Source organism: Suricata suricatta, chromosome 8 (assembly GCF_006229205.1).
Source record: "Suricata suricatta isolate VVHF042 chromosome 8, meerkat_22Aug2017_6uvM2_HiC, whole genome shotgun sequence".
In the NCBI taxonomy this organism is placed as follows: Eukaryota; Metazoa; Chordata; class Mammalia; order Carnivora; family Herpestidae; genus Suricata; species Suricata suricatta.
The window spans coordinates 44442577-44456748 of NC_043707.1; the positions used below are offsets into that span (position 1 = coordinate 44442577).

Below are 14172 nucleotides of genomic sequence, written 5' to 3' on the forward strand. Positions count from 1 at the left end.
TGAGAAAAAGAAGACTTGACACAGTGTCTTCTCCTTTCTTGAACCCAGGCTGAGATTCTGAGATGCCTACAAGGGCAGTGACTGTCTCTTCAGCTTTGAAATAGCAACAAGAAATCTATGTAGGTGTTTTTCTTTCAAATGCTAACTCTATTCCCCAAAACTAGGCAACTCAAATCGTGTTTTGTGTCTCCTATATTGAATTTTCAGAATTGTATTTTTTAAAAATGAATGCTTAAAAAATATCCATAGCAGGAACTAACCAAAATAAATACTAGGGAGAAGATATGGACCAAAATCACTAATGTAATTAGGTCCCCGTCCTTTGTCCCCAGTGAAACAAATAGATCATTATATATTTGATCCTGTTTTAATCAATCAAATTTTTCCTTAATAAGTGGCAGAAAAGAAAATAAATTGTGAATAAGATAGTTCCAAATACAGTAAAAATAGCATTCTTTTAGATTCCACTGATTTTAATAATTTCTAGCACTTTGGTATGGGCTAGGCTTACCATCGCATTTGCTTTGTTGTGAAGAAAGTCTGCTGGCTAATTAATATTATCAAAAAATAATACAAGGGAAGATATTTCTTAGAGGAACAGTTTTGAAGGCTTTAGCACGTGCATTCCTAAAAAACAAATGCTTGTAATTTGAAGGAAGTAAAAAATAGTTGAACACTCTGATCTATTTGGAAACACCTTGTTGGTTATCTCCAAATATACATATCATGAAGAAATATATTGTATTTCTCTAAACAAATTTTAGAATTTCAGAAACTCTGAATGACTCTTTTATACAATTAATCCTAAACTGGATTTTGTTGTATCTTAAAATCTGTGGTTTTGCTTAAAAATGACTCTTTCTTGCAGACATGATTATCTCAGCATTTATCGGCATTTTTAGATCTATCATTGCCAATCTGTTTTTTAATTCATCAACTTAACAAACACTTATTGAAACAAATTTTACAGAAACAATGCTCTAGACACATATATATCATAACCATAATGTTCATTAAAATTTTTAAATAAATTATTTGGGGTTTGTATTCTGATCCATGTTTTCATTTAATCTATCTGAATATTATAGCATTGTTCACATTTTTTACTTTTTTTTCCAACTTTCATGTTTATATTAACAGTAAATATTTATTTAAAACCAAAACACTTTATTGTGAATATATTTAAAATGTATTGAGAATTCGGCTAAAACCTTTAATTATCAAAAAGGATGAAAAATTCCACCAAAAAAAAAAAAACCCATTTAAATAATCTACCAAACTAAATCTAGTCTTCCTATTGCCTCTGAGTACAGTTCAGGAAATTTGCATATGTTTAGAAAAAGATCCAAATATAGTCTAACTGTACTTTTAATTTGTGAATTCAAATAACCAGTCCATATTTTCTTGGATATTTTTAGTATATCTTTTATGTAAAAGCAGAACAATTCTTTTCTTTCTGGTTTCTATACTTAGTACAAGTTGCCGTATTTTCCAGAGTACTAGAATTGGAGAGAAAGCAGTCAAGAAATATGGAGAGATGGTACTGGTAAACTTTTCTTAAAACACCTCAAAGTTAAAAGCACCTAAATTTGATAAGACCTTACGATGAAGCCACAAACAACCCAGGGCCTGCTCCAAAAGAGAGACGAAGAGAAATTAGGGTAACCTTTGCAGACATTTTACAGCTGACTTCAGTTGAAACCCCAAAATACTGGAAACCAGCCAACGTAATGCCATTTTTTGTGTGTGTTTTGTTTTAAAAGAAAGACCAGAGGGACATACCAGGAAATTACAGGCTGGTTAGTTTTGATTCAGTTGTGGTTAAAATCTTCAAGAACTATTTTAAGAAATCAAACAGAGGAAGAGCAGGAACTCAGTTTAGAGGGACCCGTGTGGTTTCAGGAAAGGAATAACTTGCCTCACTAACTAGATGGAATTCTTTGAAGCAGTATTATCAAAATGAGGGTACTACCAACAAAACCATTGGATCTAAAGAGCTACAGAATTCAGCAATTCAGTGTTTTTCTAATTGGGATGCTTTTAATTAATGAAAACAGTTTATGGACTTCAGGGAAAAAATGTAAAGAAACCCGCATTTTTAGAATAGAGTAGTATCTTTAAATATGAGCAGCTATAGTTACAATAGTTAATGATAACATCTAGCTGCCATTATTGACTCTTCAGCACTATACTAAGCTCTTTACACGTGTGGTATCATTTCATCTTTTAAATGACTTTATGAGGTACAGAGTATTATTCTTGACTTGCAGATGGGGAAACTGAAGGTGTGAAAAGTTAAGTAACTTTCCCAGGTTAACTAGCTACTCAGAGGTAGCACTGGGATTCAAATCCAAAACTTTCAGACACTATGTTCTTAACCACTATACAGACGCCTTCCGAACGTGTCTCGGTAGCTGTGCAAAATGGCACTCTTGGCCCACAGTCAAGAGAGTCTGCCCAGAGATATTTCCCTGTAGGAGCAATGGCTTTGCTCAGTGAACTACCAACAGCCGTCTGGTCCCACTAATTACACTGCATACAGCAGCCTGAGGTAAGGTGTGAGGACAAGCCAAGGAAAGGAACAAAGCTTACCAAAAACAAAGTCCACAGAGCTAACCAACCACCAATTCTCAAGGGAATTCTGATTTCATTTCTGGCCCCACTCTACTTCCAGGAAATGACCTGATATCTGGGGGAAATCTCTTAGAAGGAAACTTCCTGACATTATTCCAAACATCCTCACCCCTCTTCTGCCCTTTTGGACATTGAGGTAGGGCAACACCAGCTGATCCACTACTAGAGCCTCTGAATCACATAGAGTCGTGCAGGACACAGGCATCAGATAGACATCAGACCCATGCCCTCACTGTCACCAAGCACAGAACATGGCCACGTTCCAAATCTGTGGACTCCAATTATGAAGATGGCAATATGGCACCCCAGGACATTCTGCAGGGCTCTGAAGACTGCGTCATTTGGTCCAGTGAACCCACTGCATTCCTAGACTTATGTTTTCTACACAACAGCAGCTCCCTAGAAAAACGAGCTCCTAACTCAACCCCATGCATTATACTTTCTATTTGGCAGGGGATCACAGGGGAGAGCAGAAGGGGAAGAATAAATAAGAAATATAGAAAAGAAAAAACAACATGTTCGTAATGCCACGACACTATTACATGTAATTTTAACATTCTGATATGTTTCCTTTTTTCTTTCTGTGAATTTGTTTCTTTACATAATCATTATAAATTAAAATATATCATAATTTTACTTATTACTGCAATATCCACATCTATCATTATTATTGGTTGTGGGATATTCTATTGACTACTATAGTTTTCTTAAACATTCCTCTATCAAAAATTTCAGTTATTTCCATATTTCTATGATAGGTAATGTTGTGATGAACAACTTTATAGTGTAGAACTCTTTATATTTTGGAAATTTCCCTTAGCATTTGGCTTATATAAATGGGTTAATTGTGCCTCAAACCCCATAACCTGTGTTTCTAAATTAGATTCTAAAACCGTTTCAACCCAGTTTTTCATTTAAAAAAGAAAAAGGCCCCCTGGTCAAAAGAACTTGGAAATCATTGTGTGTTATGCACAACTCTTGGAGATTTAACAGCACATTAGCTTATTTAAGATAGAGGAGTTTCATGAAAATAAATCTGTTTAATATTGTTTAATCAACTGTCTCTCAAATGTATCTGATATCATAGAGTTCTTTCAGCCTGCCTATTGTTCTCTTATCATCTGTAACCAATAAAATAGATTGGGAGACGGAGTGATCTCTTGAAAGAGAGCTAAAGTAGCATTCAGAAGACAGGCCTAGTTTCTCTATAAGCCACACACTAAGAGTGACTTAGTCACTCAACTGCCATGAGCATGTTTTCTTATCTATATCCCTAATAATATTAATGTGAGAATCTTACGATAGAATGTATGTGAAATCACAAAGTACTGCACAAATCTGGATGTGCTGTTACCTATAAGAATAAGATGAAGTAGAGCTATTTACCAGCAGGTCCACTGACTTTTACTATTTGCCTCCCTTTTATTATGATAACGTAACAAATACCGTCAAGGTATGTGAAGGCATTTGAATCTTGACATCAAGAGTCATTTAGAAAATACGATCTGAAATATTTAGAAGCATCAAATAATTAGGTTGCCCTGTTAGAGAGAGGGACAGTTTTGTATTTTTCCCTTTTAAAAAATGAGAACAACAAGACTGAGGATTCAAGGTAAGTTTCACTTGATACTCAACTAAATATGTGAAATGCTAATAGTTCTTTTGGTTGTTGCTAAAACAAGAGCTTCACATCTGCTATGTAGCTTAACCGGTTAAGAAGTCTCTGTGCCCATCCACAGCCTTCTCACAGTAGGAGGCATACAGATAGGCATCCAGTTGCTTTTTGTACACACTGTATTTTAAAGAAAATGGACTCTGTAATGAACTTGACTCTCCCTTCGTATGCTGGGGAACATGTGTCCCCCAAACATGGTGGAAAGAGGGCACTTTCAGATATGCCCCTCCTCAATTTTTGTCTTTAATTGGCAAGGGTTCTCTCTAAGTTGTGTGCAGATGACCATAGAATGGGAATATGCATGGTGCTGTACTCAGAAGCAAGAAAGAAAACTTGCTGTGAACAAATTTCAGTTTGTGATTTAGGAAGGGGCCAACTTCAGTGAATGCTCAGCTAATCTGGTGCACTCTCTGCACCCCAACCCCCAGATCTGAAGGCATAAACTCCTTAGGGGGAGGGCTTATTCAGCATATGAGAGAATAGAGGAAAAAGGGAAGAAGATAGGAGGTGATTTTGCTATGTTTGGGGCTTGATAGAAAACGATGTTTTGCTTTTTGACCAAAGTAGAATGCTAGGGCACAAGCAGTCAACATTGTCAAGAATCACAGGGACAAAGAGACTGTCCTGGTTTAGTTCAAGTATGGAGGGTTGGAGACATGAGGAACAGATAGAATATAGGATAAAAGTAGGGACCACAACTAGAGTCAGACATGAGAAGAAGCAAAAGGAGTCAGGTTGGGCACCATGTTCAGAAATCCACCAAGGACTTCTCTGCCTGGATCTGGTACTTCCATTGGCTTCTGTCCTCTACCATACATCATCTCCCCACCAGGAAAGTACATACATAGTTGCTCTACTTGGGAAATTCTGTATGTAATAATGCTTCTTGAAATCCTACCAACCGAAGATGCATCATTGTTCAAGGAAAATGCAGAACACTGAATTGTATAGAGAGAACAATAACAATGATGTTAAAATGGTGCATAAACCTAATTTGAAAGACTGCATTAAATATCTCCCTCACTCATCTTTTCTGGTGCTTTTTGTTAGATCCCTATATTCTTTCAAATGTTTCAATAATGATGATTTTTGCAATTTAAAAAGTATCTCAAGAAATGAATCAGGATTTATAGGTATTTTTAGATGCTTTTGTAAAAGGAGGGAGGTAAATAGTGAACATTTCAGCACTCAACAGGAAGAATAGGTAAGGGAGGGATAGCTATGGAGAAACAAAAGCGCATCCAGGAAATAGTATTTAGCCCCTGGAAAGACAGAGTAGAAAGACAGACCATTTCTATGGCCTAACAGAACCACAGAAATAAAATGAATTTAGGGTTTGAGGTCAAACAGCTTGCTTCTCTTCTGCAGTGCGTAGTGGAGTGTCTGAGGGCAAACCGTGTGTCTTAGTTTATACAGTGTAAACAAAATTACTCGTTGTGCAGGTTGCATTTTAAGAACAAATTAAAGATGATGATGTCTGGAAAGCACCAATCATACCACACAGCTAAGTCTCTGTAATTTATTGCTTATTTTAAATTTTGGTTGTGATCAGCCCTGCCTTCTCTGGGCTACCAAGAAACCTTACAGAAAAAAGGGTGCAGGGAGTTCCTTACCTTATAGCACCCCAGCCTTGCAAAGAGGACCCAGAAATGGGAGCTATGTGGCTGCACAGGCGCTCTGACCCCCCTAGGAAAGTCAGCAGGGTCAGAGGGCCCTCCTAACAGAAAGAGGATAAATAAACGAGTTTTAAACTTTCTCTGTACTCAACAGTATTTTTTTGGCATGACGGGACAAATGACTGGGTGTATGAATATATAAATGTTTATTCATCTGGGTGAACTTTAGAATACTGGCATCTGAAACAGTTTCTTCTTTTCAGTTCTGAAGATCACCCTGAGATCTTATTTAAAGTTGCAGTGTGGGAGTTTCTGGAAGATTGTGATGGCAAAGTTAGGACTTTTCTGTGGCAAGGCTAGCTGTCCACCAAGGAGCTTACACGGGAGTGTTTCACTTCAGTGGATTTACCATCATCCACGTGCGGCTGTTTGAGCTCCGGCATGAGTCCCGCCAATGCCTCTGAGCTAATTGGACTCAGGGGCACTGGTTTGTGCTCTGGCTTCATTTTAAATTAACAATCTTAAAATTTCCAATAAGCTCTCAACACTGGCAGAGATTTCTACCATATTTCTTCAGTAAGCTTGCCCTCCCGGTTTTTGACAGGACTCACGTTATGGTCTCTGTTCAAAACCTCTTACCTCGCGCCTGCCTATACTCAGCCAATAACTGTGCCTCACCCTTCACTTGAAAAAAACTGAAACATTCCCCCAACACCATCAAGTCCTCTCTCTCTCTTGAACCCACACTCAGCCACCCCTTCTTCTTGCTTCTCTTATTAAACTGAGACTTTGCCTTTCGTCCTATCAAAGGAAATTGACACGTTCTCTTGATCTTTTCCACCTTACCTCCTGAGGACTTTGGCCTCCACCATATCTTTAGTGTCTCCCTCTCTACTCCCTCAACCATTCCATCAGATTGCAAACACATCTCCTGACTTTGCATATATCCATACACACCTGGACCTCATACTCTCCTGCGACGCACTTACCTACTGACATCTTGAGAACTCTCACACAGGGCATTTCATGTCTTCCATTCAGTTAATCACTATGTATATGTGACTCACATCCAAACTCCAGCCATATCTCTCTTCTCAGGGAAGAACATGTGTGTTCGACTGACTCTTGATATTTCAGGGCACCTCAAAGTTAACCATGATTTTCTGAAAAGTTTGCTTACTTTAAGTAAAAGCTGTTTCACACTCCAACTTCTCTATCATCTAAGTCACTAGTAGGTTTTTTCTAGACCATTGCTAGCGACTCCCTTACTAGTCTTCTTGTTCCTTCTCTTACAAAATCATACTACTTCTCCACTTAAAACTCTCTATGGTCTTCCCTTTGCTCTATTAATAAAAGACAAACTTGTCACCACCACCTCCAAAGACCTGACCCGTGCCCTGTGACCCACACCTCATCTGGGGCCACTGTCTCCCTTGCCCACTGGTCCCCTGCTATCCTCACCTCTTTCTAGTTCCTTGAGAATACTTATTTCCTTTATAATTCAGGGCCTTAATGCACATGCTTTGCCTTTTCCTTGCTTCTCATGTGGATGACTTCTCATCTTCCAAGTCTTCATTCAAATGTCACCTCCTTAGAGAGGTCCTTTGTCACCAACTTATTAGGTTTCCTCAGCTGTGTGTCTATCACTATATTAGGTTTTATCCTTTATAAAAGTCATGAAACTTTGTAGTTATATTTTTACCTGTTTTTGTATGTGCTTTATTCATCTTTCTTCCGCAGTAGACTGGGCTTGCCCCAGCCATGTTTTATGCACCAGTTTATATCTGGTGTAGAATGACATGCTAGGGCTTTTCATACCTCTGCACCTTACCTTGTGCACTCCTTGCTGCCTCCGCCCAAGGCGAGTAGTGACATCTGAAGCCTTCTCTGATGCTAGCTTCTGCTGCTGAGGACAGGGGATTTCCCCACTGCTAGAGCCACAGGACCCAGACCTGCATAGAGTCTGTAGCTACCTCTGACCCTTCTGGGTGCCAGAGCAACACTGTTCTGTGGAGCTCTGGACACCCAGAAGACACATGGAGTAGAGACATACTTCTCTCTCCTTCTGTGTTACATCTGTTATCTGGACGCCAAAGCAACATGTCTTCTGTCTCTAACGTTTTAAAATGGAATTTTTCAAATTTGATTTCAATACAGAGTCCAGATGCTGCTGCAGTAATTTTTTTTATTGTGTTTCCAATTGCATTGAGCATGGAAAAAACAAGCAATATAAGCATATTCTGGATCTTCTGTAGGGCCACCTTATGATCCAGCACTACCACATAATTTTTATGATCACAACCTATGTATATTTTTGGATGGATGTATTGAAAGTATAATTTATTACATTATTAAATAATACACAAAGCTTTCAGCAATTATGTGAACAGAACAAAGTGGTGGGGAAATTGGGTCTTTCCATGGACTACGGCAGTCTAACGTGCCTGAGGGCAGTGAGTAGAGTTCAGTCTGCCAGCTGAAGTCTTCGGTTGAGCCCGTCTTTGGATGTATCAAACAGCAACCACTGACTGTCTATACATTTTTAAGTAGTGTTATAATAAAAATAATTTATCGGTGCTGGGTACCCAAAGACTCTTTTAACCTTTAAAACTTGTTAATATGCCACTTAAACTTTGAAAAACTCCATCAAGGAGATTTTAGAGAAAACTATTTTTTCTGGAGTTTTTTTAACCTCAGTTTTGTTTTATCTGTTGTTGTTTGTTATTTTCTTTAATGTTTACTTATTTTTGAGACAGAGCACAAGCCGGGGAGGGGCAGAGAGAGAGAGGGAGACAGAATCTGAAGCAGGCTCCAGGCTCTGAGCTATCAACACAGAGCCTGATGCGAGACACGAACCCATGGACAACAAGATCATGACCTGAGCCATAGTCAGATCCCTAACCAACTGAGCCACCCAGGCGCCCTATGTTTTGTTTTACTTTTAAGAACAAACAGCCTCTCTCTAAGACTCAGACAGAGACTCCCCAGGGTTAAGCAGCAAGATAAACCTAAGTTACTGCCACAATGAGGTACTCCAAATCCTACACTTGCCTTACCCCCAACAACTGTGGTAGTTTAGAGGCCCATGCTTGACTCTCCTTTAGGATGAATTTTCTTTTGGAAGACCGTTTGTGTGAACAATCCTGGCACCCACCCCTCAGTCCTCATAGGTAGATGTGCCTTATCACAACCTAGGCCCAACCTGGGATTGCCACTATCTTGGCTTGAAGAATTAATCCATGAAAAACAAATGAGCAAACAAGCAATTGAATGAAATAAAGGATTAATTCACCCAACCACAGAAAAGCCGTTGCTTGCTCACTATATGATTTGGAGGAAAAAATATTCTCTTTTTCCAGGTAATAGAAGATAGATTGAAGGTAGAAAAGGATAAAGGGAAAGCAAAATCTCCCAAGGAGAAGAAGGCCTCGGGTGCCAAGGTTGCCAAAGGGAAGGGAAAGGATCTGCCTGAGGCAAACACAGCAGTGAAGAAAACGACACAGCTAAAACGGAGGGGGGAAGACGATGACGCTAAACTTTACATCGGTCAGTAAGATGCCCGTCCTGTGGGTTGCCTGTTTCTTCCTGTCTTCCAATCCTCAAAGTAGCTTGAGAAATCATTCTAGTAATGATGCTACTCTTTCACTCTTTACAAGCCCACAAATCACATACTACCCGTGATACTCTAATAGAAAAATACTGCTCTGTAGCAATTCGTTTATGTTTTCAGCAATTATTTATTTAGCTTGTGTCTTGCCCTGGGCACCTTTTCATAAGGCACATAGGAAATCACGAGCTGGGTGTGCCACTACCACATAGCCTCCTACGTTGTTGGGGACATTTAAAAAAGTCAGACATAATTATGAGACACACTAGAAAGTCATCATTGTAATGAGTGAAATACGGGTGATAAAGTCAGACCGGTGAATGTGGGACTCACACAGCACAGTTTCCTGACCGGACCTCAACCTCTCCTGCTAATAGTTTGTCTTAGGGTAACTAGAATTTTCTTTCATTTTTGATTATTGATGGAAAGCTGGTTTGACTTTGCAGCCTATGAGTAATTTATTGCCACCTTCACTTGAACCCAAATGAAGTTTCCTATTACTATTTGCATTGCATTTAAATGAGATGGAAGGCAGTCAGTCACATTCTTTATCAGTTTGCCTCTCCTGACATATCTCTGCTCTAAATCCACTAGACCTAGAAGCTATGATATTATGGATTCAATAGGCAATATCAACACCGATTTGTCTAGTGCTAGGAGAAAAATTATTACTTAAAAATGAAAAGTTTGTGCATACTGCATTACTTGTGAATTTATCTTAATGGGCGATTCTGGGGTTTAATGTTTTCATGTAGCACCTACCATGAATATTAAAGTGCAACAATTATTTTTACCCCTCAGAATTTCATACTTTAACATTAATAAAACTGTAGAGGGCTAAGTAGAGGAAAAACATTTGAGGAAGTGCACAGTATATATTTTAAAATTTTAATGCAATAAGTATATAATTGCTACATAACCCATACTCAGCGTTCACACCTATTGACATAAATACACAGAATACTTTGGTAGGAGGCATGTCCATATTCGATATTTCCCTCTCCTGTAAACACCTCTACTTATAAAATACCACAAAGCTGCAGCCACTCGTAATTCAGGAGTAAAGCCAGATGTTGCTCAAAAGAGGTTGAAACTTCTCCCCCAAAAGTAAAGCCTACAGCCTAAACCTTTTCTTTTTACAAAAACCCAAGCATACATTTTCCATGACCACAGGCCCCACGTACGTTTGTCCTTCTATCATGACTATATCTCATTTGCAAAAGTGATTTAATATTTTGTAAAATGGCCACAGCCTTCTTCCTGGAAGGGTAATAATGAAAACCAGTCAACATGACTGCATTCCAGCCAACAGGACTGTTTTTGGCAAGCCAGAGGTATTACAAACGCATGCATAATGTATGGAGCCATTGAACTGGCTGAGTGCAACCTGTTCTCTTTTAAAATGACGGCTGCTCTTTCTTTATGGTATTTTCAACAGATGATGAGCCAGATGATGGTGCCCAACATTACATTATAGTTGTGGGCTTCAACAATCCTCAGCTATTAGCGATCATGACTGAGCTTGGCATTCCCATAAGCAGCGTGATTCAAATATCTTCAGAGAATTATGAGCCTCTGCAGACACACCTGGCAGCAGTTAGCCAGCAGCAGGAAGTTTTTCTTCAGCCACAAGGTATGCAGTCTGCTACACAACCCACTGAATCGTTCAGGATTACCCACTGTCTGTAAGGTGCAAATAGAATTTTCTGTCCAAAAAAATAGTCACACAATACATTCGCTATTAAACCCTTCCAAGACTTTGATTCGCTATTTATTCTTCTTGCACTAGCCAGGTGCTGTAAATGTTGCATATTAACATCGTATTCTGTTTATATCCCTGTGTAGCCACAGAGAACATGGACTGGGGGGCAGAAGACTTGGTTGTCTGACTACGTTTCTTGGGAACATTTAATCTGTAACTTTTACCTAAAGTGTGGGCTAGAATAGATCAACTGTAGATAATGTGTTCTTCCAGAAGCCATGGTCACCACATGCCCCAAGGGAGGTGATAGCTTTGAATTCTTGCTCTGTTTTGCTTCTGGCTTATTGTGATAAATCAGAGAGGGCACTCTGTCTTCCAAGCCATACAGCTTCTATGAAGCTGTAGAGTGAAGGCCCTACCACCCTACCATTCAGACATTTGGAGTCACGGGGTCTTCATCTAAGGGAGTTGTGCCAGAATGGCACTGTGGGAAGGGAACTGAAAGTCACTATACACTCTGGGTGATCGAACAGGGATTTGGTGTAAGTCTGCATGACCTGGAATTCCAAGATTTTCTGCCAACCTCTGTTGCTTTTATTGTTATTTATTAATAATATCATTTGCACATCGTTTTGCAATCTATACAACCACATCCCAATTTCTAGAACACTGTAGTTTGAAATTTGCCATTCCATGTTAGAAAATTCTACCACTGATGATAATAAGTCACCATTTATTGGGCAGATGCCTTGGGATGAGGCTCCATGCTAAGGACTTTCAGTGCACTGATTTCTACAGTTCCTACAACTACCCTCTGAAGCGTGTGTTATTACAGCCAATCCCCAACTCACAACGGTTGGATTTAACAAATTTTCAGCTTTACGATGGTGTGCAAGAGATTTGCATTCGGAAGAAGCCTTACCTTGAAGTTTAAATTTTGATTTTTTCCTGGGTTAATGATATCCTGTGTGATCGTCTCTTGTGATTCTGGATGGCAGCATCTCCCAGTCATCCATGGGATCATGAGGCAAAACTACCGGTATGCTGAGAGTCATTCTGTCTCACACAGCCATTGTGTTTCTCACTTTCAGTACAGTGTTCAATAAATTACATGAGATTTGCAACACTTTATTTTAAAATGGGCTTTTGTGTTAGATGATGTTGCCCAACTGTAAGCTAACGTAAGTGTTCTGAGCACATTTAAGGTAGGCTGAGCTGAACTATGATGTTCAGTAGGTTAAGTTATTATATGCACTTTCAAAATTTCAATTTATAATGTGTTTATTGGGATATAACCCCATCCCCATCATATGTCAAGAGGGATCTGTCTTTCCATTTTACCAAAAGGATGCTCAGCGTAGAGGCAGCTACTAAGGAAAAGAGGTGTGATCTAAACCCAGATACTCCTTTCTGAAAGCATGGCTGTGACATTAAATAACTTATTATTGAAGCCAGTGAGAAAATGTTCCATAAGTCTATAGCCTCTCTACAAAGATATTTAATATATAGCAATAAAATCATAGAACAATAGACTTTATAGTAGAATAATGAGATTTTAGTAGCAGAACCCATTTAGTTATAAGTATAATAAACATAACTATTACAGGCAAATTTTCATGTGTAACTTTATGGAAATCGGTCATTATTTTACAGTCATATCACAAATGCTCAGAGAAGGCTATAGCTATTTGAATGTGACCAAAAGCTACCGGAAGCATCAGTCATTGATGGGGTCTATTTTTAGCCATGTGGGAAGGAGGATTGGATCACCGGGTTTTCTAACCAATTATGAAGCAAACACACTGAGATGGTCAAACAGTGATTTGACAGAAAAACTGCTCCTACACAGACACAATCTAAGGGTGATGGAAATCTTGAGCATGTTTAGCTCCACAAATGTGTGACCTTACCATAAGGTTTCTGAGCCTCAAGTATAAAATGAAGGGGTAGGATGAGCTCATGTTTAATATCAATTTCAGAAGTAAAATCCTCTGATTTCATAACTGTATAATACAAGTCCAAAACCCTCTCAAAATTATGTTTGTTTATTTGCCTTTTCTGATACTGCACAGACATCTCGCAATGCATATAACCCAACGTGCCCACTTAGAGTGGAAAAAAATTAAACATTCTCATCTTGTTGTGTTAACATGTTGCTATGATTAGACATAGAGGCTGAAAAACTAAAGAAAGAGAATGCCATAAGAGAACTTGAAATTTTCTGGAAGTACCTGGAACCAATCCTGAATAATGAGAAACCTGAAACAAATCTCTCTGATGTTGCTCGACTGGAATACATGGTCAAGGCAAAAAACTTTCCTTCTGACTGGGCAGACAGCGAGATGATGGTTAGTACATGCATTAGTGAGAGTGAGTGGGTTGGCCATGCGGTAGTGTGGTTCTGTTCATCACATCCATTCATTCCACAGACATTCACTAAGCATTGCCTATGCACGTGGCTTTGTGCTAGACTCCATTGTCTTCAAGACAGTGAAAATACTGACTGCCCAGTGGTGGTTATAGCCTGGGCCATTAGCTTTTAGTATACGGATTAATGGCAAAGAATAAGGTGGAGATGGAGTTGAAGGAAGGTAATTCTTTTATTTGGTGGCATGTGGCTTTGTTTCATACTTCAATAGTATTCTTGACAGTAGAGTCTTAATATATAATGTGTTAATTGTGAAAATAGTAAATTTTACAAATTTTCAAATTATATTCTCTTTCTTTTTTTAATATATCAATTCAAAACCTTGTTCTTCTAGGCTCTTAATTTTATTGCCAAAAATGTATTTTTAGTATATTTGGCCAACAAAGTCTATCCTAATAGGACGACTTGGACCCACCCCACAATTAACAGGTGTTTTCTGAGAGCATTTACTGGCCCCTGCTACTGAGGATCTTGCAGAGAGGCATGACCCAAACCATGAAACAGAGAAGT

General features: G+C 38.8%; 1 protein-coding gene across 1 annotated transcript in view; it reads left to right on the plus strand.

Annotated features, from left to right (window-relative positions):
* SPAG17 (sperm associated antigen 17) overlaps nucleotides 1-14172 on the plus strand; it is a 224761-nt gene that overhangs the window by 67882 nt on the left and 142707 nt on the right. Inside the window, exons 5-7 of the mRNA XM_029945849.1 lie at nucleotides 9285-9471; nucleotides 10971-11165; nucleotides 13401-13582. Coding sequence (XP_029801709.1) covers nucleotides 9285-9471; nucleotides 10971-11165; nucleotides 13401-13582 — 564 coding nt within the window. The remainder of the gene's footprint in view (nucleotides 1-9284; nucleotides 9472-10970; nucleotides 11166-13400; nucleotides 13583-14172) is intronic.